This window comes from Xyrauchen texanus, chromosome 14, assembly GCF_025860055.1.
Source record: "Xyrauchen texanus isolate HMW12.3.18 chromosome 14, RBS_HiC_50CHRs, whole genome shotgun sequence".
NCBI lineage: Eukaryota > Metazoa > Chordata > Actinopteri > Cypriniformes > Catostomidae > Xyrauchen > Xyrauchen texanus.
The window spans coordinates 15,152,255-15,179,781 of record NC_068289.1 but is presented as its reverse complement, the minus strand read 5'-3'; the positions used below and the strand labels follow the sequence as shown (position 1 = coordinate 15,179,781).

The following is a 27,527-nucleotide window of genomic DNA, read 5'->3' as shown; positions in this document are numbered from 1 at the left end:
GGGGGAACCACCCACAGAAAATCCCCCTGACTGTTGCTGAGGTAATCGGGGTCTTGTGGGCCTATCAACGAATCGGATTTGTGGGTCGCCAGGGTTCTGTGATATGACGCTCTAGAATGATCCCCCTAGTTTCAATGAACAACACCTCTTAGAAAAATGTCTTTGTATCATCTGTCTGAAAAAGCACCATTTCCTTTGAGTTTGGGTTACCCTGGGAACCACTCTTTCTACAACTATCTCTCTGCTCAACACAAAGGAAATCACACATATGCACAAAAAACTCAGCAAAATACAGGGAAGCTGTCAAAGGAAACGGCATGTTTAATGCAGTGAACACTTTTACATGAGAAACGTTTCCTGTGAAGTAGCACGACTGATCATAGTTCAACAAAAACACAAGGTGGGTATGTTATTGCTAATCACACATGGGAGCCAGCAGGATATAATGCATTATTTTGTTCAGTGAACAGCATAAAACCTTTGAAGATCAAGAAAACTCCAGTACCACAATGTAATAATAGCTGATTTTCAGCTATATTTTTGGCCACACTCAAATCTACCTGAACTCACTGACAAAGTCAAAGTCATCAGCTCTTTCCATTACTTCATTACAGTAGGTAATCTGCTAAATTTCACATTACATCATTAAAGAAGGTAATCTGCTTAATTTCACATAAATAGATTTTTAAATTCATAAAAAGCTTTAGCAGGAACCTATACAGCATTCTGAAACCTAATGATCAGTATGCTGGTTTGGTTTTTCACTGTCTCCCCCAATGGAGGATGCAGTATTCTGCCAGTCATTTACCTCATTATAAATTAGCCTTTGGATTTTGTTAACACACATCATTTACCCTGTGAATTGTGCTTGTGGGATCCATAAACTTTCCTCACAGCAGACTCAACTCTTGATTTATTGTTTTGATTTCTTTTCTCTGTGGCTAAGTGTCAATCCATTTAGTGTCAGAATAAAAATAACTGACCAAGCAAAACAAGATAAATAGTTTCTGTTCAAAAAACACATTCTAAGCACATTACAAAACGTATTATTAATTAATTACAAGAACAGTTCACCCAAAAATGAAATTTCTGTTGTTATTTACTTGCGGTTTGCGCTGGCATGAAAATTGCACATAAAATTAGCGCACTCTCTCTCTCAAATAAAAATGGTTAAGACGTAACGCATGGTGCTTGAGCCCTAAAGCCCATTGTATACACTGGTCAGATGCGAACGCTGAGTGTCTGCATACAGGATGCGTGACACAAAATTCATCATCAGCAGAGTGCTCGAGCACTGAACACAAATAATTTACTCTGTGAACTGTGCTCGTGGGATCCATAAACTTTCTCCACAGCAGAATCAACACTTGATTTATTGTTTTGATTTCTTTTCTCTATGGATTAGTGTCAAATCATTTGGTGTCAGAAAATAACTGATCAAACAAAACAGGATAAAAAGTTTCAGCTCAAAAAACACATTCTAAGCACACTTCCTAATTCAATAATTACAAAAATAGTTCACCCAAAAATGAAAATTCTGTTGTTTTTTACTCAAAAAGTGAATTTCTGAAGAATATGCCAACTGCTCTTTTACAAAAAAAGTAACTGAATGGTTCAGAATTGTATTGCAGAATAAAAAAATGACAAGTTTGTGCTCTGTTCCTCACGAAATTGTTGTATGACTTCAGGAAACTGGAATGTAGCACACAAGTCATATGCACTTTTAGTTTTCTTCATTTTGGACCTTAAAAGACCCAGGGGGCTATTTTAAGAGCGCTATGCCTTAAGTGCAGTGTTAGGTGATACATCGTTTGTGCAAATTCAGTGGGCATGGCCATGAAGTTTTGATATTTTAGTGCAAGCATGCAAGTCTAGGCACAAGTGGGTTGGCGAAACAGCACGTGCAAAGTGCTAATGGGCTGGGTCAAGGGCAATTTAATTAGGAGGTTATTCTCCGGTTGTTGCACCGGCTACATCCTATTATATATTCCTTTTCATGTCAAGCAAAGACGATATAAATGAAGACAGCCCATTCAAGAATTTGGTAGTGTAAATCGCCTGTTTACAATGCATCCACTGCTCTGTGACTGTAATGTATGTATGTGTTGTATGTTCTCTATCGGCCTTTCTGGGACTGTTGGCCCTCATCCTGTTCGCCCGCGTCTCCCCTACTTTAAATATGTTTTTCTTCTCTCTTATTGTTAGTTTTTTTGTAATGTATTTTTGTTATATGTTTCATACTTAATTTCTGTACAGTGTCTTTGAGTTTTGGAAAGACGTTATACGAAATAAACATATTATTTATTTTATTATTATTATTAATCCATCATCAGCTGGTGAAACCTCCAAACTGCAAATGCAGGAACTGATTTTAGACATTGCACTGAGATTAGATGTGCTTCTCAGAAGTCTTAGCACAATGACCTATTTCTCTGGAAAATAGTAAATCAGCTTTGTACCACTTCATTAACATACAAAACACCCACAGTTTCTGCACATTCGCCCACAGGAAACTGAGTTTCAAAAATTGGGTAAGGCCTAGTGCATGATCGTAGAGCCCTAATTCCCCTTTCATTTTCATTATATTGAAAAGAGCAGCATGGCTATTCTTAAAAAAAATTACCTTTTGTGTTCTTCAGAAGAACTAGAAGTCATTTCAATTTCGAATGACATGATGGCGAGTAAATGATTACGGAATTGTCACTTTTGGGTAAACCTTTAATCCTTCATTACACAGGAAGATCACAATAATAAGGTGTGTTCACACATTTAGTAGCTCGAACGCTTCCAGGTAGTTGCCATTACACTGTTTGACGATGTCTTCCAGCATATCTCGCTCATAGTATGGAAAGTTGTGCTGCAGTTTCATCACGGCCCACATATGGTCACAATCTACAAGAAAAACACAAAGAAATTGTAAATGTTCAGTATTTTAGCTAATGTCTACATTACAATACAGCACAATCATTCTGCATTAGTGTTTCCATGCTCAAAACACTAAGAACATGTGGGAGGCTGTCAAAAAAATTATGAGGACTGTGGTAATTTCTTCCTAGAGAGGTATGTGGTAATTCGTTCCTAGAGACTTAAAATCCTGTGTAGTTATCCAGTGCTACAGTGCAGGATTGACCTCCCTACTGGTTCATCTGGTTCATGGAGCAGGACAGACAGGGTGGAAGAAGTCGTCTCCACCGCAGCGCATCTGCCAGCCTGTTCCGCAAGCAGCACCATCCTAATCCCACACTAAACCACACACTAATGGAAAGATGTCCCATATACACATATCCCAGGAATGCTAGATTGATGGGAAGGCCGTCCTTGTATACAAAAACCCCAAGAAGTGCCATAGAAAATACATTTCATTTGACAAAGAGTAAAGGATAGTAGGATACTCATGAAGGTAATTGCAATGGACAGAATGTGTGTCTTTTTATGTGTGTGTGTGTGTGTGTGTGTGTGTGTGTATATATATATATATATATATATATATATATATATATATTTTAGCAATATCACACAAGCAAGAGTGCCATATGGCCCTACATCAGCACTGCTTGTAATTACAGAAGTGCTGATGTATGGCAATATAGCACGATTGCGAGTGTGATATTGCTTATATACAACAGTTCAATGAACAACTACATTTTAATAAATTCGGAAAAACAGAGTACGGTCATAAAAATGCATTTTGTGCATGGAACTACTTTCTTACACGACGAATCAGAATCTGCCGTTGCTGGTTCAAAACAAATTATGCGTCCAAGACTCCATTAGTAATTAAAAAATGTCACTTCAGAAATAATATCACGGCTTGTGCTGTTTCTAACAAGTTATTGGATAAACAGGGAGAGACGGCTGGATGTGCGTGTTTGTGTGTGTGTGTCTGTCTGTCTGTGTGTGTGTGAGAGAGAGAGAGAGAGAGAGAGAGAGAGAGAGAGAGAGAGAGAGAGAGAGAGAGATTGAGTGAGAGAGATGGAGCATGTGCAATCACCTGTTGCAACACCCAATCAGAGATGCTGTCAGTTTTCTCAGTGGAAAATAGATGTCCAAGCGGGGGTATTCCTCTCTATTTTGTGGTAGCCGGTGCACAAGTGTCATTCACTATAGAAACAGCGATGTCCTCCGCCATTTTAAACAGTATGTATCCAATGTGGAAACTCCGATAAAAGGTAAGTACTTGAGTTCTGTAATAAATCAGTCTGTTGTGTCTCTCAGCATGAGCCTTAATCCTGAAGTTGTCCGTTTAAAGCTGTTTAAAGCTATTTCCTAGCTTTGGTAATGTATTAGTAATACAGCGATCATGGAGCGCAGTTCTAAGTAAACAATAACTAACAGATTAACTTTATGTCACCAACTGGCTCATATTACACTGCTGGCTAACATCATTTCAAAAATAAAGCCAGTAACTCCTAACAGATAGACTTTTGTTTAGAACAGCATGAAGGTGGAGTGATACACACACAAGTCCAAGTGCTGATGGTGTCACACCATCAGTGCTCATGGAACATCTCTTGTCCAATCAGATTCGAGGACCGGAACTAACTGTGGTATATATAGTATATACTGTATATTGCTTGAATCTCATATTGCCAGATTTGATGGTTTAGTTAAACAGTGATCCCTTCCAGTAACTCAAAGTAAGACTAAGTACTGACTTTGTGTTCATACAAGTCAAGTCAAGTCAAGTCAAGTTTATTTATAAAGCACACTTAAAAACAACAAATGTTGTAACCAAAGTGCTGTACAGCATCATTAGTCAGAGCAGGTCCTATCACTTTCATGAATAAGTTGAACCACAGCTGGGCAAGGGGCATTCTGAGACTCTTTTGATTTGGAAACATACACGTTTAGCATTTGTGGTAACCTGGCTGACCCCAAACTTCAGTGGAGGATAAAACACTTGCAGTGATTCAGATTCAAATTATGCTGAACATGCAAACATAATGTGTCATTAGGCATCTGAGAAGATATGTAGATGCTTTCGAGGTGAATGGCACATTAGTCCCACACCATCAACCAACAGTTCACAGGCTCTGCCCGCAGATGGAAAAAATAGACGTTACAGCCACACCTTGGCAAAAAAATGTGAAGAACTCCACATATGTACCATTCAGTCTGAATCGAACTACACCTAATTTACAAATCCCATTAAGGAGGCTATAACAATAGAGTATGTGTGTATCATGCTACTGTAGTTTTATGCCTGTTTGTCAGAATAAAATAATGGTTAATGATACATTGGCAGTACTTGGAATGGAACACTAACCCACTACTTACTGAATACTGTGCAGTATATACTTTATACTGCCTAATATTTTTTAGAAATAGAATTTGAATGTTTTATTTATGCAGCAAAAATGATTTTAAACTGTAGTACACTGCAATGTTGTCACATGACCACAAGACATGCATGTTTAATTCAGTGTAGTATCCTCTCTGAAATAAATATGGCTATTTAACAAGCTATTTTTTAAAATCCAGTTTTGTCTAAAAATGTCTTAAAGGAATATTCCGGGTCCAACAAAAGTTAAGCCTAATCGGCATCAATTGTGGCATGATGTTGATTACCACAAAAAATTATTTAGACCCGGCCATTCTTTTCTTTAAAAAAAAGCAAAAATCTGGGTTACAGTGAGACACTTACAATGGAAGTGAATGGGGCACATTTTTGGAGGGATTAAAGGCAGAAATGTGAAGCTTATCATTTTATAATAGCACTTACATTAGTATTTCTGTTAAAACTTGTGTATTATGTGAGCTGTAAAGTTGTTTAAATAGTAATTTTACAATATAACTTAGGTTAGTAAGTGATTTTGTCACACTAAAATCATGTTAACATGCATATTGTTTATGTCTTGAGGCTATACTTTTGAAAAAGTGAGAATTTTTATGTTTATTTTAAAGTTTATGTATGTGCCTCACTGTAACCATGATTTTTGCTTTTTTATTTGTCTAAATAAATGTTTGTGCTAATCAACAGTATGACACAAATGCAGTTAATTAAGCTTAACTTGTTTTGTACCAGGAATATTCCTTAAATATTTGGTAGCCTGATAAAATAATGAGTCAAGAAAAAATGCTAAAAACATGGGTCAATATCTCTTTTCGTTAATTTGTCACATGACTACCATAGTACTTTTACTATTTCTGTCATATAGTATAGAATTTTGTGCCATGCAGTATGTTAGTATGCCATTTTGAACTCAGCCATGGAAAGTAAAGTACAGTATTACACACAATGTGCTCTGTTGCATACTGTAAAATTTGGCAAAAGTAGCAGGAGGAAATCTGAATAATGTGCACAGGACATACTGGATATACAGGACATACAGACTGCATACTTCAGAAATACTAGCATCGTAGCATGCTATATCTGGACATAATTCTGAAATATTAAGTGCATTTAGTGAAGGACTACATTACTTTCATGTTTATTTTTGAAATTACAGTCAATTTATCGTGTCCATCATTAATCCACACTAAAGCAGTGTAATTTTAAAGACAGCATGGCATGGATCCAAGTAATGACAATGAAGCCAGACTGGATCTCAAAGTGGTAACCAATGTTTTTGTAGCAGTGACTCCTAGAAACATTCAGACATGAGATTAATCAGTTGTCAGAGAGGCATGCCAATAATTTAAACTTCTCTAGACCACAGGAGTTTACTCTTCAGCAGGCAATTTGAACCTCAAAACAATCTAGAGTTGAAAACATATCAAGCACGCAGCTCGCTGCTAGTGAATTTGTCTCTAAATGGCACATAATCGATGTTAACTTCTTAGCACAGGCAGTTTGTATATACAAGGGCATCTAAGCGCATCTCATGTCTGGCATGCCGGTACGGTTTTATTTACACAATGTGCTATGCTGTCCGACAATGGAAAGATGCATGAATGAGAGATCTGTGCAATTTCATACACACATGGAAGCTTTGTGACTCAAGACGTTGGCGTAATGGAGACATTTCGGGAGGTGTTTTGAAATAAAACAGACCTAAACACACAGTGTCGTGGCTGATGCATATAAATCTTGGTTAAGACTCACCATTCTCCTCCTCCTCTGCACTGTCTGTATTGAGCTGCGCTGGGTTGGGTACTGGTGATGAGTCTGGACTGTGAGGTTCTTGATAATCTAGCCAGATGTTACTGCTCTCTGGGGTTTGGGCCACAGGATTAGACACTCTGCCTGAGCTACTCGCCTCCAGACGATCTAGGAAAGCCATATTCACCCTGAAGAGAGCAATACCACATCAGAAATTTCATGACTTGTTTTCATACCAAGCAATGGAATACTTAGCACATATTTCTCTGGGCATCTGATTAACTCTGACAGTCATGGATTTATAAGTGGTCAATCAGGATTAGGTATCCATACCGCTGATGGTCACCTTCAGTCCTCCTCTTTCTGTCCTCCACCTGTTGTTTTTGTTTCGCCTCCAAAATTTCGGACTGGAAATAATGAGTTAATAAAGAATTAAACTCTAAAATAAATGACTCTTCTACTTTCAGTGTGGATCAAAAGTCCACCAAAACTCTGCTATTAAAAACCAGGTGGCAGGATTTTAAAAATATTCAAAGAAAGAAACATAATTTACATAATTTTCGGTTTGACAGGTGACTTTTTTCATGGCTGATATTTAAACACACTGACAGTGCTATTTGTAATCTCATTACAAATAATTTTGTCAATCTGTAATCTAATTCCTTTTTTTAGTCACATGCATTACATTAAAACATTTGTTTGTCAGATTACAGTTATTGACTTTCAATTAAGTGTTAATTACACTTAATTGAAAGTCAATAACTGTAATCTGACTAAAAAAAACATAACATTTAAAACAATTAAATGTTCAAACAGGCTAATTTAATCATACATGTTTTCAACATTTACTTGATGCATTTTTGTCCTGAAGATGTGTGTTCCATGTCATAATTCAAGTTCATTGAGTTCACACTATCTGTCTTGTTTGTTTAGGTTATGTTTAGGTTAAACTAATCCGTTTTAGTTTGAAAACTCTGTTTTCAGTTTCCTAACGTCACCGTTTTAAAATGTATGGGTACTGGAGAGCTTTTTTGAAATGGTGAAATAGAGGTGAAAAAGCTAAATTAATGCGTTTTAAATTATAACATATTAGTGGGGACATGGCATAACTAAACGTTAATTAATGATAAGTACATGGGTTACACAACACTGTGTTGTACTGTTATTTAAAACATAAATTATGTTGCGTTTCTGTAACAGCTGAAGGCTGTGCGCCCTATAATATGTCATTGTAAGAAAGAAATGCGTTGTGCTGAGTGTACAACATGCCTATGTTAATGGACGAAGAAGAAATAGACATTATTTTGAATTTGTTGAGCGGAAAACCAAAAACTTTTCTGTGAAAGGTGTTTTAGAAAGTAAATGAAAAGTCAAATAAATACTAATGTGATTACTTTTCTGATGAAGTAATCTGTAAAGTCAGTAATCTGATTACAATTTACAGAAGTAATTAGTTATTTGTAGTTAATTACTTTTTTAAAAAGTAATTTACCCAACACTGTTCACTGTGAATTACATTTTCAGATGCAGGAAAATATCGATCAAATGAAATATGTACAGACATGATCAAAGGATCAAAATATCACATTGATTATTGATCAAATTAGTAGAGTCATTCTAAATATTTGAGAATAATTAATAAATTAAGATAAAAAAGTTAAGCCTTCGCGATCCTTTAGTAAATCAGGAGCTAAACAAGTGCAGACTCAGATAATTCATCCTACAGTATCAGAGACAATCAATCAATGCTTTGCTTCTTTTTCAATTCTCTCCAAACTCACGAGGAAACTCCTCATCCTCTCTGTCAAGTTTAAACTAGGTTACTATACAAAACCCGTGGTGGGGGGCCCCTGGTGGTTGCGCGGGCCTATGCTTATGTTGCTTATTATATAGGGCTGGCAGAGCATGCACCAATTCTCAGAGCATGCTGGGATAACATGGATCATCAGGTTTTGCACAAAGCCATGTCAGCTCAATTTCATGCTGTCATTAAAGAAAAAGAGGGACATATAGTACCAAATACTGAGACATTTGGAAATTCATGTTTTCAGTTAAACTATTTAATAAAATTGCTTTGCTGATAATATATTTTGAAATGAAAGTAGTGTATTAAATTAGAAAAATGCTAAATAGAAGCATTTCCAAAAGTGGACTTTTGAACCCCACTGCATTTGATGTGATTTAAGGTCTGTTGTTTTAATAATTGAATTACACATTAACATAAATAAACAACAAAATCAACATAATAGGACACACTGACCTCTCTGTCCTTGATTATTATCAATGAGTTAAGTTCATGTTTGACAGAGAGAGAAGCATTCAAAGCCACAAAAATACCACTATAAGGCCAGCTGGAAAACACCTACAATATTCCATCCATGACTACCTCCTATAACCTAGAACATGGTAATGAAGAGCATATGCTAGGGTGAGTTAGTTCTTTTTCTTGGCAAAGCCCAGATATTTAGCTCTTGTGTTGCTATGAACCGAAAGTAGAGGTGATGTTCAAAAGTTCAGGCGATGTGTTTCACTTCACTTGTTCTCTACCTTTCTCCTCTGGTCCTCTTTGTTCTTCATCAGAGCTGTGTTCTCCTCCTCTCGTCTGGATTCTTTGTACTCATGACATTTAGCCTGACAAGAGAAATTTGACACACTGTAACAAAATTGTTTTGCAGTGGTTCTCAACTGGTTGTGCTTTAAGACCCAGATTTTATATTCAATATCAACTGGTGACCAAACACTGTATCAAAATTGTGGTGATCATACAAAATTGTTCTGGGTTCCATACAAGTTAACCCTTAAGCTCTGAGGGTGTTTTTAACGATTTCCTGTTACAGTGGCATCCCCAAAATTAAAGGTTTATAACTCGACAAAAAAGACAAGGAGGGTGTGTTTGGTATTATTTTAAAGAAACATTTTCACATTTTGATAATGATAATTCATAATGATATAGATTATTATAAATTCTGACACTCTCTGCCTAAGAACATTTTTACATTATATATCTCAGGGTGCAAATAAGGTAGCTCCAAAAAACTGCTTTTGTTTTGTTCCCAATCATGTCACCTGTAACTGAGTAAATTTTGTTGCTCTCCAAAGCATGCAGGCATGAGTAACAAGATCTCATTCAGTTCCATTCTGTGTAATTTGAGTCATCACTGAGTCTGTGTCATGTATTTAGCAGCATATCCTGGTGGCCATATGCAATCCGAGTGAACGATCCTCTCTGCCCATATTTGGATGACTTTCTTGTCTGGAGGCAGCAATCTGAAATCTAATACGTTTGTTTCAGCTTTCCATAACGCTCGACAATGTACTATATAATATCTAATGAAGTCATCTGATCCAGGAAAGCTAATGTGTTTTTAGCCAGATAGCACATTATGTGCTGAGCACATTGTACTTTGTGTGGATTATCTAATGAACAATGCATCCGATTATGTAGGGTGTGGGCTTGTTTTAAATACAATTGACTCCTCTAAGTAATGGTATGTGCTATTTTATGTTCTGTTTATTTTTATAAGCGAAAATGTGGCTTATAAGCAACACCTGTTTACTTTTAACATGTATGTCAAAGAAATGCTCTTAGCTATTACTTGCTATATTTTGTCTGTGAGTAAAACAAATAGGCTGGTGCTATTTTACTCTATGAGAGCTTTCCAATGACACATGACACATGGCTATTTGATAAATTTGATGTTTTTACAGATTATAATAACATGTGCAGAGTAAAATTATTAATAAATTATCAAAGCTAAACACTTCTGATTTGTCGGCAAATATCAAATGCATTGAAAAGCAAAGCTTCTAAGCTTGTTACCTATTTCAATACCTATTTTGTGTTTGTCAATACTGTAGTTATTAATATTTTGATAATAATTTTTTAACTAAAATCATATTAACATGAATAATGTTTACGTCTTGTGGCTATACCTTTTGAAATGGTGTGCATTTTAACATTTATGGACTGGCCCTATTCCCTTCAATTGTAAAAGCCTTACTGTAATGGTGAATTTTGGTAATCGTCATTATGTCTCAAATGCTTTCGATTAAACTTAACTTGTTTTGAACCTGGAACATTTCTTTAAAATAAAACATTGGAATTTATTATTATTATTTATTTATTATATTTATTAAGCCAATAATTTCCCACACAAAGCACATTGTGTTCAGCAGAAACCATATTTATCTTGCAAGTAAACCTGTATTTAATGTAGTCATGGTTTTATTGCTATTTACCTTGTTTATAATTTTGTTCATTGTCTTTGAAGATAAGTAAATGTCAAACAACATTTCATCTTGGTATCTGTCTACATTAGCATCTGCCAAATTTAGCTGGATAGCTTCAACCAAGTGATAGATAAATTTGTACCAAAATACTGTCAAGTTTAATCTGGATGCAGAGCCACTGATACAAACAACAAAAGATATGGTAAGTATTTTCTCCTCCCTTTTAAAAGTTGAAAAGTTAATTTATTTTGCTATCATATATGCTTAGCTGCACTTTATTATTTGCTTTTAACATTGTTTTCCCCCCTGTTGTACTTAAACCTATCATAACAGATCTGCAAACCATTTTTGGGTGAAACCCACTAGTTGAGAACCACTTCCGTTTTGGACCCCAGACATTGACGTTACAGTTTTAGCCCCACTGAGGGTGAGCCCACCACACACTTCAGCAAAAAAACTGGACTCTAAAATTTGCATTAGCTGTACTTTTGTAATGTTTCTCTAAGATTCTCATGGTACTGTACAGAAAAGACACTGTAAGGAGGGGCATCCTTTGTGTGTTTGGCCAGACAGCCCAGGGACAGCAGACCGGGGCTGCTCTGTTTAGAATGGCCAGAGAGTAAGGGGAATAGGTGGGACGACCTGGGCCTGGCATCCTGGGAAGCCAATACAAAGGATCCTTTGGACAAACAGAGAATATGCAGGAGATTAATCTGTCTTGTGGAAGCATCGCTGAAAGCATAACAATACTCGGTGGCCACAAAACCACATCAAGAACCCGTCTTTCCACAAACGCTTTGATCGGCGGGCCTACGACATTTAGATTGGAGCATTTCAATAGTTGGCCTGGAAGCCCTCCAGCCACTTAAGTCAATACACCCAAGAAAAAGTACAATCAAACGGTCTCTTCTCCCAGTAAACTGAGAGAACCAGGGCTCTACACAGAAATGCAGTTGCTTAAGCTGTGTATCATCACAGCCCTGCAGTCTTATCGAATGACCTGTGAATTAGAGGGATTTTCCCTGTTAGTCATCCAGAGGGAAGTCCTTGGGTTCAGCATGATCGAAAGTCTCAAACACGGAACAATTGCGGAACTAACTTAGAAAGCTGTAAAACAAAACAGTCATTGCTAGAAATTGGAGATCGCCGTTATAACAATGCTGTCAAATGCACTTTTCTCAAACTTCTTATGGTCAGCCCTGGCCTCCTGTCTACATCATTAACACAAGCCAGTGTCAGAAATTAAGTAGGGCTTGTGGCAAATTGCCAAAGTGACTAAAATGCCACTGAATTCCCTGTTATCTAACATATGCTATATTTCTGAATAGTCTAATCTAAGACTGTCTAGTGATGGGTTTAGTGCCTCTGCAGACACTGTAGCAAAATGTCTTTCTTGGGAAGTAAATCTTTGTAATGCCTCAGGGCAGTCTGCGGGACGCTATTTTCTATGGATACACGTACAGCTCTTACTGTATATCTACTTGAATGGGGAAATACAGATATCTTTTAAAAAGTTGGTCAAGATTACAATAAAAAAACATCAGCAATAAATTCTGACAACAATTGCATCAAATTAATTTATTTTTTTAATGCTCAAATCAATTAAAAAATGGAATTATCAGGCTCGTCCAGCTAAAACAAATGCCCATTCTGTAAGGCGGGAACATCCATTCCTGCAGCACCCATCTTCAGCATTACAATTCCTCCAACTTATAAATATACCAGTGACCTGTCTCTTCTGACCAGTAGCTTTAATATATCTGTATTTTATTAATTGTTTTAGGCATGAGTGTAAATGAGAAAATGTGTATGATCAAATTAAAATCATCCCCACAACTCCAAAAATTCAAGCAACGAGTATTCTGTGTTTGCTGAGTACTTTTACATCTATTTTTGTTTTATTTTATTTTATTTTAGGTACCAGAAATAATTGCACCAACAGAGTATTTGTTTCAATTAATTGATTTACGCATGCCATAAATGGGTGCATGCTGTGTTTTAAATATGGTTAAAAATGCTCATGTAAAGGTCAAATGATCTCACATATTGCTCCTTAATAACAAAGTGAATTTCCAACACTGCCACCAGTAAACTGAGGCATGAGATAAAAAAAATAAAAAAGCAACCAAAATGTACACTGTAATCTAGTGATTTTTCAAGCAGACTTCCCTGACAAAGTTAGTTACAAGGTGAGAAGAAACAATGGCAAAAACTAAAAGCACAGCATGACACGCAACCACAATAGCATTCTGAGGCATACCAAAGCTGATTGAAATTCAAGAGAAACCCAGGAGGCGAGACAGTAGTTAACACCTCTACATGCATCCTGTCAGATTGCTTGTGTCATGGACTAAGACTGGCTCCTTTCCAGGTACTTTCAATCAAACAATACAGGTTATTCCACACCGCAGTCTCACAGACCCATCTGTGCTCTCTGAGAAGCGCGCTTGCTGTGAACCCTGGGAAGTTCCCTGAACTCTGCTTGCCTCACCATTCAGAAGCAAAGCTCATGTCTTTGCAGTGGCTGACCATGAAGAGAAAGACTTCAAATGTAAAAAATGTTACAACTGAGAAAGCTCCATCATGGTGTCAGATGGCTCTCTCTGGTGTGAGGGTAATGAGGAGATAATTGGGGGGACCAAGCCCAGCAGTAGGCTGACTCTGTGCTGTAGTCGAATGTGCTATGTTGATGAAAGCTCCAGAGTGATGCGTGTTTGCTTTGAAAACATGTATGAAAGACAGATCAATTGGTGTGAATTACTCCAGTGCCTTGGGCTCTAACCTCAGCACCACAGCTATGCAGAAAAGACTTGAACTCAGGCTCATGGAGCAAACAGTGCATTCTTTGGCCGCTGTCTTACCCAAGGTGATACCGGTATGGATTTGCTTGCTGCCATGGAAACTGTACTGCTCTCAATTCTTTGAAGGAACTTCTCGGTACTCCTGCAAGAAGAAGGGGAGTAACAGTAATTCAAATTAAAACTCTTTCATTGCTTATTCAAAAAGGTGTTGATCCAAACCTATATGAATATTTTCTACCGTGGAACACAAAAGGAGATGTTATGCAGAATGTGAGTCTCAGTCACCATTCACCTTCATTGTATGGAAAAAAGAAAAGCATCAACATTCTTCAAAATGTCTGGGAACCTGAATCACCACCCTATTTTATTGTTTCCCCACCTCCAAAATCCTAATTTAACCCCTGTATAATACCAGCTACAACCGACTTGCAAGAGGTGGTTCATTGTTCATGATTGTGGCATAAACTAAATACTATTGTCTAATTAAAAAGGGACATGCCCTTTGATATGTTAAACAAAAACGTACTCTTTAATTAGGAAATACGTCAACACAGGAATAAAAACTGTGCTGGGGTATTTTCACGAGGTCTTAAAGTGAACATCTTGTGACCACCATGGTGTTTATATAGAGCGCTTCTGGCCAACAGCATTAGCAAGATGGGAGTTTCACTAACACAGAGGATTGCTTGCATTTGTTTTTAATAATTTCTTGATAACAATCTCTATACAGATGCCATTCATCAGTTGTTAATATTTCTACTAAACTCGGGTCTAAGGTAAATCTGTGCTTCCAATTGTCTATTGTCTATTGTTTTTGAAAGAAGGCGCTTATAGTAACACCCAATTTCCTCAGAACGCAGCACACTTCAAATGGTGTAGGGAAAGAATGTGGACATACATTTGCTGATCATGTTGGTAGAGCTCCTTTCTCTGCTGCTCTTCTTGCTTTCTCCTCATCTCCAGTTTATTGGCCTGCAATGTAAATGTTTTTGTTATTGTGCGTGTTTCCATTTTCACTGATTCTCTTCAAGTAGCCCTTCCAACACACCCTTTTAATGTTATTCATTTCCAGTATTCCAAGCTTATCTACAATTTCAAATTCCCTAATGTTAACCATTATTACTACTAGAACAACCAAGCAATGACCGGAGCATGTTTTAGCAAATGAACTTTGCTGTCTGTGGCTGCTGGAATAATTAGTCTCATCAATCACGCAAACCTCAGTGCAGAAGCATTGATGGTTGAACTCTGATTTCTCATTTCATTTCATAGCAGCTGATGACTGGTATGTGCCTGTTGCCTGCAGTGACATCTGGAGTTATAAAGTCATAATTACAAAAGCATCATAAAAAAGGAAAGCACTGAATCTAAGCACAACTCAGATAACCATGTTTTTGCTTATGTAGCAGGGTCATGCAAACAAATTATTGGGTTGTAAACGTCTTAATTCAGGATTCCCACATCTTTTGAGCAATGATTTCTATGACTTTTCTGTTCTGTTTTTTTTTAGTCAGCCAGACTTACAGAAGAAGGAAAATCCAATCATATCAAAACATCCTTAAAAGAAGATTTTTATAGCATTTAATAATTTTATTAATAATAATTTATTTATCAAAATACTTCTGATCACTTGTTCGTTTTGATTTTATATTGTATAATTAACTAATTATAATATATACAACTTTTATGACAAAAATTGATTAATAATAAATACATATTTGTAAGTTAACATTAACCAAGATTAATAAATGGTGTAAAAGTATTGTTCATTGTTAGTTCATGTTAACTGGTGCATTAAATAATGTTAACAAATACAACCTTAAGTGTTACCAATCAATTTACTTGAGATTGAAAATTGTGTAAGATAATAAGACTTGATCATACTGTATATACATTTTTTTAATCTTATTCCACTTGAATTTGCTTTAAAAAAAACTTTTATTTATTTATTTATGATTTTATATTTATGCTTAAAAAAAGAAAAAAAAAATGATTTGCCAATTAGTTAAGAAAAAAACACTTAAAGGTGCTGTGATTATAAATTTATAATTTTCTGAATAAAGGCTTTAAATGTGTTAAGTTTTTTAAATGCGACAAACATTTGATAATTTTTGGTTTTACAAGATATGTACAAGACACTGTCTGCATTGCTAGCAATATGCCTGTTTTAGTCATCTTTTGTTTATTTTTTTATGCTGCATCAAAGAAAAGACAAATATAATTTGAATTTCTTTTCATCACTAATGTATCACAGTAGAATCTTTTCTATTTGTCCTTTTTGAAGCTTGACAGCTCCTGCTCAATATAAACTGTTATTCTATGGAATAGAGCTGCTTAAAAGTTTTTATGTTCCAAGAAAAACAGAATATGGGTTTTGAACAACATATGGGTGAGTAAATGAGTGAGTGAAAGTAAATTTCCATTTTTAGATGAACTAAAACCTGACAAGATATACTCAAAAAAAAAGAAGAGTCTTAGGAGATGCTGTACAAAATTCTGAATGAATTAAAAACATAAAGAAATGATTTAGAAAACCTTAAATTGATTTTATAATATTACCTAATAATATTTGCATTGAGACTATATCACACTATCCTTAATAGAATCCCAATAGAAGTTACAGGTCACAGGTCTTACCATGTTCTAGATCTGATCTGGGTGATAATAATGCTCTACTTTGTATAGATCATTTTCTTAGACAATGTCAAGTGAATTTTGTAAAAAGCTACTTCAAAAGCCTGCCAGATTATCACATTTATTCAATTCGTTAGCAATATACACGCATTCGCTCTTTGTCTCAAGTCTGATTCGCTGAAAACTGCTCCGTTAATTTTTTCACATTCACAGATATGAATGACACAAATCACATAAGGATATCAATTATTGGGGGGACAATCTGGCCATATCTGATTATTGGAGGGTACTTGTCCCCCTAAAAGTATATTGCAGTTACGGCCCTCTTCCAAAGATACTAAATGAGCTTTATTGAGACTGACATCGAGCAGAAGTGGTTGTCAAAAACAACAGAAGCAAAATAGCGTCCTCAACTGACAACTGTTATGGACAACATGGCATACAAATTTCATTAAAGGAATAGTTCACCCCAATATTACAATTCTCACTCATCATTTACTCACCATAATCCCAGTTTTCTGCTAAACACAAACAAAGATTTTTAGAAGAATATCTCAGCTGTGTAGATCCATACAATGCAAGTGAATGGGTACCAACATTACATAATGTCCAAAAGCAAATAAAGGCAGCATAAAAGTATACCATTACACTCCAGTGGTGAAATACATTTGAAAAGAGAAGAGATATGATAGATGTGGATGAGATCAGATTAACATTTAAGTCATTTTTACTATAACTCTCCACTTTCACATTCGTCTTCTTTTGTTTTAGGCGATTCGCATTATTCGTTCATATCACCACCTACTGGACAGGGAGGAGATTTTAAGCTAAAAATTTACTTAAAGAGGGTCATGACATGAGGAAACAAATTTCCCTTGATCTATTGACAAATAGGAGGTCATTGCACTATAAAAACATACTGTAAGTTTCAGAACTGAAAACGTCCTCCTTAATAGAAAAATAGCATTTATTTAAACCAAGCTACAAAAACGGCTTGTTTAGAATTCGTGTAACTTGTGATACATATGCAATGCCTATTTTTCAGTCATTGCACCCTTGGCCCCGCCCACTAATGCTCAGTCAGTCACACAGGTGAAGAGGAAAGATATGGGCCTGTCATGCGAGTGGACTTAGACAAGACATCTTCATGTGCTTGTCTGGATATAAATGTTTTTCTACATAAACATGCAGTAGACGAACAGCTTTGACTATTATCATACATCTTGCACCACTTTTAAAAAAGCAATGTCAAGTTATAACTATACAAAGGATCCCCCACTGTGCTTAATTCAGCTGCGCTGCCTTGCTATTGTGCTATTTGGAAACCATTTCTGCTTTGGCCTGTTGAAGCTGGTTGAAGCACACAAAATCACTTTGTCTTGTAATACGTTGTGTACTCATAAGATTTCAGTGTGAATTGCTTGTGAAATAGTCACAATATGATTCAGGCTTTGCAAAGGAACTGTTTTTGGACCAAATTGGACCAATAGATGAAAAAAACAATTTTGTTCATGAATATTTCATATGTCATGACTGTTTGATAGTTTATGCTGTGCTTGAGTGAACAGTTTGATACATTCAGATGAAATGTGTTGGGTGTAGGTAATTTGTTAACCCTGAAATGTTCATTTTCATCAGATTGTGTTTCAAATATGGCTGTATTGGAAAGGCTGCATGATGTTAGCTAGTCACAACAGTGGGCATTTACATTGATGTCTTAAAGGGCCAGGCAGCTTAAAACCAAGGGTTTAATTTACATTTACATTTACATTTATGCATTTGGCAGACGCTTTTATCCAAAGGGACTTACAGAGGCCTTATTACAGGGACAATCCCCCCAGAGCAACCTGGAGATAAGTGCCTTGCTCAAGGACACAATGGTGGTGGCTGTGGGGATCGAACCAGCGTCCTTCTGAATACCAGTTTACCAGTTATGTGGTTTAGACCACTACACCACCACCACGCCACTGAGTTTCAGACAGAGGGCCAGAGACAGGAACAATTAAGTCTGTTTGGTGCAAAAAACTTTACTAACATTCTAAGTGGACCTCAGGAAAGATACAATTATTAAAAAAAGAATATGTCATGACCCCTTTAAATATTGATCTGTTTCTCACCCACACTTATCATATCACTTCTGAAGACATGGATTAAACCACTGGAAATGTATGGATTACTTTTATGCTGCATTTATGTGCATTTTGGAGCTTTTTTTTTTTTTTTTTTTACCCATTCACTTGCAATGTATGGACCTACAGAGTGGAAATATTCTTCTAACAATCTTTTTTTTGTTTAGCAGAAGAAAAAAGTTAGTCACATCTGAGATGGCACGAGGGTGAGTAAATGATGAGATAATTTTCATTTTTGGGTGAACTATCCCTTTAAGCCTCAAATATTCACTGCAACTGCAATCCAATGAGAACACACAAATTGACTGAGAGGCAGAAAGCGTCAGAGACCGCAGCCCATGGACACATTTTTGTTTGCTAGAGTGTATAGAGACCGGTGAGATATTTCATGACACTTATTTCATTAATATCTTTTAGGGAGTAGGATTTGTTTTTTTGCATACCTTTCCATGATAAAAATAAATAATCACTTGCAGCACCTTTAAGTTATGTTATCTTGCACAAATTTGCTTCTAATGCAAATGCATTTTAATTTATGGATTTTCTTTTTGGATGGAGGGGGTTCTAGCCAATATTTTAGAGCTAAAATTGTATTAATTTCACTACCTTTTTCAGGCCTGGTAATCCCAATTTGAAAATTCCCAGATTGTTCTATGTTTTACAGTTGATTATACCTGCTCTCTCTGTTTGACCTTCATCTTCTCATATTCCTCTTCTTCTGCCTGTCTCTTCATTCGTTCCATGTCCTCTTTTCGAAGCTGTAGAGTTATTCACATTTAAGTATGCAATACACCGCATATATTTTACAAGTGAATCAGTAATGGCAAACAGGTACTTCTGAACCTTTTTTCTTAGTTTTGACTGTCTTGCTTCCTCCTGCTGTCTCTGTCTAACTTCAGCTACTGATGCTGCACCACCTGTGAGAAAGAATACATTTGCAGGTTATGAACTTCATTTACTTTTGTGACTGTTTCACATCAAGAAATACTTATACTGTATACTTATACTGTATTTACACATTACCTAGTCTTTCTGGAGCAAGTTGAATGGGGCCAGGACGATTCTCCTCCTTCCATCTCCTCAGATCTTCTTCTTCTTTCTGAGCAACTGCAGAAACAGGAGAAACAGAAATGCTTGTAATTTGTTTGTGCAAAAATGAGGTCACACAGTGACCAAAGTTTCGGGCTTGTAACTGAAAGGTTGCTGGATCAAGTTCTGCGAGAAATGAGCTATGAGTAATCACCACTGTACCCTAGAAGCAATACACTTAACCCCAGGTTGCTCCAGGGGACTGTTCCTGTAATACACCCAGGGGCGAACGTAACAATTCTCAAGAGCAATTTTTTAAGGGGACACCAAGGGGTTTTTTGTTTTTGACCTGTTTGCATTTGTAGTATTTTATATCTTAAACAATTATTTTAAGAATATATCATTATATTATTTACAATACACATATTTTAATGATATTTTAGGGGGGGACAACCCTCAGATAGTCCTGACCCTATGAATACACCACATGGTATTCTTACAGATCAAACACAAACACACACTTTTTAAAGATACAGACAAGTTAACAGACTCAGATCATAATTACTTACTTTGACAAAAAAAACAACAAAAACAAAACAGTCTGTCTTCCATGGCAGTTGTAAATAAACATGCTGAAATTGCACCTGATGGAAACAATTATGAAGAAGACACATCTGGATCACATGGAGATGGAAAACACAACAACATTCATGTCATGACTTACTCCTCTGTAGTTTGCTCCGTCTTGATTCATTTGGTGGTATCATGCTGTAGCCATCAGTACTGTGTGGGCAATGGCAAAAATTGACAAATTAGGTACATTTCAAACTCATCCATGTTGTGAACTTATCAATTAGCATGTCTCAAAACCAAGGTGGAGCAGGAGTCATCCTTTCTTACGTAAACTCAAAATATATCTTCACAGTGGGGGGCCTGGGTAGCTCAGCGAGAATTGACGCTGACTACCACCCCTGGAGTCACGAGTTCGAATCCAGGGTGTGCTGAGTAACTCCAGCCAGGTCTCCTAAGCAACCAAATTGGCCTGATTGCTAGGGAGGGTAGAGTCACATGGTGTAACCTCCTCGTGGTCGTTCTAATGTGGTTCGCTCCCAGCGGGGCACGTGGTGAGTTGTGCGTGGATGCCGCGGAGAATAGCGTGAGCCTCCATATGTGCTACATCACATTGGCTGTCCTTTTCTGCATATCACCGGCACCATTTTGTACTCTGTCTGAGACCGCCAATCCGCGTATCTTATCACCTGGCTTGCTGACGTTCAGGTGATAAGAGACGTTCAGCAAGCCAGGTGATAAGATACGCGGATTGGCGGTCTCAGACGCAGAGGCAACTCAGAGGCGAGTCACTACATCACCACGAGGAATTAGAGTGCATTGGGAATTGGGCATTCCAAATTGGGTTGAAAAATAAAATAAAAAATAAAAAAATTACAAATAAATATATATATATATATATATATATATATATATATACATATATGTATAATTTTTTCTCACAAACAACCCTTGGGAACTCTATTTCATCCATATTTGATACACATCCGCCTGCCCCAATAACACAGCTGTCATTATGCACACTCCTACAAACACATCTGTATCGCATCTGATCCCCTGACACAGGCTAACAAATGAACCCAGATGTGGTATAAATAAAAAAATAAATAAATAAAAAAAGATCAGAAATAAAGGGCCCTTGTTCTCCAACCAAAAGCATGATGATCTTTAAATAATGAGAACACCAATAGTAGAAAGTGTACTCAGGGTTTGGCAACAGTTCAGTGATTTACAGTGAATACATTGATCAGAACTGTGTAAACTAACCAATGAAATTCATGTGAATTATTGGAATTATTTTATTTCTCTCACAAAAATTTTGCCAAATATTTTCTGCCAAAATTACATAAAATCACACTTTATTTTACAGTGTTCATGTTAATGTGTATTTACATAGGTAATTACTGGTTTATACTAATCAACTACATGCAGTTGCTATGTAATTATTTTTTAGAGCTGCTTATACTCATATTATTAATGTTATTAATTTAGTAATAAATAATTGTAACATGCAATAAGTGTAACATGTAAAATAAAGTGTTACCCCAAAAACTTCACATACTGTGTAAATGAAATCACATATTCATTTTGATAGTATTAAATGTGCTGTAAGCAATTTTTCGTGGAAATGTATGCATTCTTTTTCCTACTCCCTGAAAGATATTATTGAATTAAGCATCGTGAGATATTTTAACGGTCTCTATGACAGCTCTAGACTCTGTAAACAGCAAACAAAAATGTGTCCGCGGGCTACGGTCTCTGGCGCTTTCGACCTGTCAATCTTTTTGCACGTTCTGATAGTGTTGTAGTTGCAGCAAATTATTGAGGATTACTACCATTTTTAAGCCAACTTGTTCATAATAGCTGTCAGTTGAGGGCGCTATTTTGTTGCTGTTGTTTTTAACAACCATTTCTGCATGATGTTGGCCTCAATAAAGCTCATTTGGTATCTATGGAGTGCGGGTCTTGGAGAGAGGGTGTGTGGTTAATCCAACGGCTCAGTCTTGTGTACGCAGAACAACTGAAATGGCTTCCAGTGCCTTTAATAACTATGCTATGTGATTGGAAACTTTAGCAACTTGCAATTGTATCCACCTTATTCCTATTCCCTGTAATGCTTTGCGTGACATGCGGGTGATCCGATCACATGTGGTCAGACAAGACACAACGCTGTTGGTCACAAAAATGTCCTGTGAGCACTTGTGACATATAGCATCACTATATCATAAATTAATAATTGCTATTATAAAAGACACTGAAGAAGATCCGTAAAGATCTCATACATATATATGTAAGCTATTTTTTTATTTTTCCCAATCGCACAGTTATTTCCTTTTAAAGCCATGTGTCACCAGAGCAGGGCTGGACTGGCAATCTGGCATACTGGGCATTTTCCCAGTGGGTCGATGCACTTTGGGGCCAATCAGGGGCAGACTGGCCAGTGGGAGAACCGAGCGGGCCGGTGGGTCTGCCGTGAAACGTGCCGAATGGGCCGTGATAAACAAAAATTAACCGCCACGTTATGCAGAAAGGAGCACAAAATGGTGCCGGCGATATGCAGAAAAGGAACACACAGTCAACCACCTCAGCCCCCCTCAACAACATTTGGGCCAGTTGCCATGTAAAATCCAGGGCCGATTTCTCTTCCCAATCCAGTGCTGCATCAGAGTCATGAACAGTTTAAACTCTTGATTAAGCGCAGCGGTTGATTGACAGATAAGGAGTGGCACTTTGCTGCATCACAGACGGTGTTTACAGCATTTAAAATGTGTTTTTGATTACTTCCATAAGTGTTTTTTGTGATTCGATCACAAAAGGTTTTGCACCCCATTTACACCTGTATATACAGTATTGCTTATCACATGTCATCAGATCATCTGAATAAATGGTAAAAGGTCTGCCCTAATATACTGCCTTTTCAACATTAGTGGTATTCAATGCGCTTTACACTGCGTCTCATTCGCCCATTCACACACACATTTACACACCAATGATGGCAGAGCTGCCATGCAAGGCGCTAACCTGCCATTGGGAGAAATTTGGGGTTCAGTGTCTTGTCCAAGGACACTTCGGCATGTGGGCCGGGAATTGAACCACCAACCCTGCAATTAGTGGACAACCGCTCTACCACCTGAGCCACAGCCACGCCACAATCACATCCTAATACCAGCAGAAAATGGGTCTATATCACTGCTTCCTACATTAGTGAATATTACAGAATGACTACTGGTGGAAGTTCATCCCACATACTTTTCCCCAGTAAGACCCTCAGGAATAAGGTGGATACGACTGGTTTTTGTTTAAGGGTCTGATCTCAGGGTAGCACTATTTTCAGATCCATCACATACTCTATGTACTGAGTTGTTGCCATCTAGATGGCAGTAAAGGGTGCCTGTATAGTATAAATGTTTTAATAAATACATTTATGTAAAATACTAAGTAATACGGTTTAGAGGTAGAATTCATTTGTTGTAGGGTTTACATATGGTTATTTTATTAATCTCTATAATGTCATTTTATTGTAACTGTTAGCATTTTATTAAGTCTAACTAAGCGTTTTATTGACTTAAGTTATTTTCTTTTTAAAATGTGTTAGTTATTATACAGTAATATGTGTTTCAATTTCAATTTCCATGTTATGGTTACTCAATTCTCTACATTATATTATATTCTAAAGCGGTTGACGATGGATGGATGGATGGATATTATATTCTACAGTATTTTGTCTACATTATATTTTATTCTATTCTACATTCTATTATATTTTATTTTATTCTACAGTGTATTATAATATATTATATTATACAGTATATTATATTATTGTCATGTGTATTTTGTTGGTTCATGTTTTTCATGTCTTTTTGTTTTAATTCTAGTTCCTGTTACATGTCATGTGGTTCCCTTGTCATGTGATGTCATGTTTTCCCTCCATGTTCATGTGTCTTGTTTTCATTTGTTGATTGTCTTGTTGACTTGTTTAGAGTTCTTTGTTTTCCATGGTCCATTGTCAGGTATTGATTGTTGTAACTTTGGTGGTTAGTTCAAGTTTATGTCTTGTCATGTTTAGGTTAAGCCCAGTTATTGTCAAATCGAAGCCATGTTCATGTTTTATTTATGATTGCTGTTAGGGTTTATGGATTTACACGTTGGAATAAATTTGCACTTGGGTTCTTTACACTTTCGTCATTGTCTTTGTCATTGCCAGTGCCAGCAACATCGTTACAGGACGTTAAAGAGAGAACATTACAGATACCTGACCACAATATGACCCAGTAATCAAGCTTCTCCGACTTCACCGGGGGAATCGTCCGCTGGAGGATTATGTGGAGGACTTTTGCACTCTGGAATGCCAGGTGGACTTTATTTAGGTTGCCCTCAAAGACATTTTTAGTTTTGGACTGATTGAGTCTATCTCTTTGCTGATGCCAGGCGGTCAGAGTACCCACAGCCTGGCTCAATGTATCGACCTTGTCCTGCAGATTATTGGTTCCATGTTCACTGTGCTGGAGGCAGATGCTGAGCCAGAGTTCCACATCCTGGCCGCCGATCTAGAATTCCACGTCATGGCTGCTGAGCTAGCACCATCTTTTGCCCCGGATCCTGAGTCTGCTCCATGTCATGTCACAGCAATGCCTCAGCATGCTCCATGCCACATCACAGCAATACCTCAGCCTGCTCTATGCCACGTCACAGCCATGCCTGAGTCTGTTCCATGCCACGTCACAGCCACATCTGAGCTATTGGACCTGGATTTGGTTCCCACCCTTGTACCCACCCTATGGATGCTTCCTCATGATCAGACAAGGGGAACTTCCGACCCTCCGAATTCGCCTAGACCCTTCGAGCCCTGGATTCCGACTTGGTTCTCCAAGCCCTCAGTTACACCTTGGCTCTATGTCCCTTCAGCTCCACTGTGGTCCTTCGGCCAATCAGATTCTCTGGGGTCCCTCGTCTCTCCAGCTCCGCTTTGGTCAGTCAGTCACCTGGCTCTGCCTGAGCTCTCCAATACCACGGCTACGCTTTGTCAATCCGAGCCAGCGGCTTCACCGGGGACCTCCTTCCATACAGTTGCACCTTGGTCCTCAGTCCCACCGGCTCTGCCTCTGTCCTCCAATCCCCCAGCTCCACCTCGGTCCTCCAAGCCCGTCGGCTACTCTCTGGGCACCAAGTTCCCTGGTGTTGCCCCTCAATTCAGCCTTCAATGGCTACACCCCTCGAACCTCTCAGGGCCTCACTTTCCATTGACTCTGCCAGGCCATACCCCACTTCAAGGACCCACCTCCCCACCAGCTCCATACAGAACATTGAGTTTATGCCATGTTTTTTGTGTTTTGTACATGCGTTGGAAACCGCCCCTTAGTGGGGGGGATTTGCCATGTGTATTTTGTTGGTTCATGTTTTTCATGTCTTTTATTTTGAAATTCTAGTTAATATTTCATGTCCTGTGGTTCCCTTGACATGTGATTTCATGTTTGACCTAAATGTTCATGGGTCTTGTTTTCATTGGTTGATTGTTTTTTATCTCGTTTAGAGTTCTTAGTGTTAATTGTTTTTTTTTGTCATGTGTTCTCCCTTGTTCGTGTATTTAACCCTCATGTTTTCCATGGTCCATTGTCAGGTATTGATGTTTATTGTTGTAACTTTGGTGGTTAGTTCAAGTTTATGTCAAGTCAAGCTTGTCAAGCCAAGGTCATTTTCATGTTTTATTTATTTTAGTTTATAGATTGTAGTTAGGGTTAAAGGATTTACATGTGGGCTAAATTTGCACTTTGGTTTTTAAACTTTACACTTTTGCCAGTGCCAGCAAAATCGTTACAGGATGTTACAGAGAGAATGTTACAATTATTCTACTTGATTCTATTCTACAGTATATTATATTATTCTATTTTATTCTATTCTATGGTATATTATATTATTCGGTTTTATTCTATTCTATTCTACAGTATATTATATTATTCTATTTTATTCTATTCTATTCTACAGTATATTATATTATTCTATTTTATTCTATTCTATGGTATATTATATTATTCTATTTTATTCTATTCTATTCTATTCTACAGTATATTATATTATTCTATTTTATTCTATTCTACAGTATATTCTATTATTCTATTTTATTCTATTCTATTCTACATTATATTATTTTATTCTCTTCTCTGAGAATAATATACTGAATATAATACAGTATATTATATTCTATTTTATTCTATTCTATTCTACAGTATAGTATATTATAAAATGTTATTCTATTCTACAGTATATTATATATTATTTATATTATATATTGTATTGTAGTATTCTATAATATTACATTATTACTACGTGAAATCGCAATGCTTACAGGATTCTAGAGTTTTGTTTGTGTAGGCTGGTACGCCCATGAAAAGGTTTCGCTTTGTGAGAAACGAAAGTCAAACTATAACAGATGTAAACAGGATAGACACTGTGGAAATTAAAATACAATAAAATCATCGGACTGAAATGACTGATTGTTTGTACAAAACACACTAATTACATAACTAAAAATTATTTATTTAAAATGTATTTTATATTTTATATTATTTAACATTTTATTTAAGTAAACAATTTACAAAATATATATACATTTTTAAAATATTGATCTAATGTGAACACTGGTGATCGTGAAAGCCTCTTTTTTTTCCTCTGATAAATGTTTCTACTCACTGTGTTGGCTGATCTTGAGCTTGAATATTTGGCGTGCCTGTTGAGATATTATTTTGTTCATACTGATTATTTTGATCGCTGTCAGTCATATTCCTACTTTGGTTTATTCCATTTCCCCTTTCAGAATTTATATTTTGAGATCGATTCATGGCGGTTTGTGCTGTCGTGTGTCTGCTCTGACTGCTGCTGGATCATAAGTGTGACAGCCTGTATGAGTATAGCATTTCCTTGACTAAAGTCCAGTATGCGCGTGCAACACAGTGCGCGTTTAAGCTTTTAGCTCATAATGATAAATATGATACTTTGGGTGAAAGGATTACGGTACAGTTTAGCAGTTTATGTACATAAAGCGTAGGGTCTCAGATTCTATATTGCTCTATTTTTGGAGTCGCGTGACCCCGTGCC

The 27,527-nt window shown here is 36.9% G+C and overlaps 1 protein-coding gene across 1 annotated transcript; it reads right to left on the bottom strand.

Moving 5' to 3' along the window:
• Positions 1 to 299: 299 nt before the first annotated feature.
• On the bottom strand, positions 300 to 27,438 carry epsti1 (epithelial stromal interaction 1). The gene is made up of 11 exons (XM_052142819.1): positions 27,123 to 27,438; positions 20,590 to 20,648; positions 19,860 to 19,943; positions 19,680 to 19,753; positions 19,511 to 19,594; positions 14,972 to 15,045; positions 14,134 to 14,215; positions 9,590 to 9,673; positions 7,376 to 7,449; positions 7,046 to 7,230; positions 300 to 2,892 (listed from the first exon to the last, which is right to left on the bottom strand). Exons 1-11 carry the CDS (start codon positions 27,269 to 27,271, stop codon positions 2,762 to 2,764), a joined length of 1,080 nt encoding a protein of 359 aa, XP_051998779.1. The 5' UTR covers positions 27,272 to 27,438; the 3' UTR covers positions 300 to 2,761.
• Positions 27,439 to 27,527: the final 89 nt, after the last annotated feature.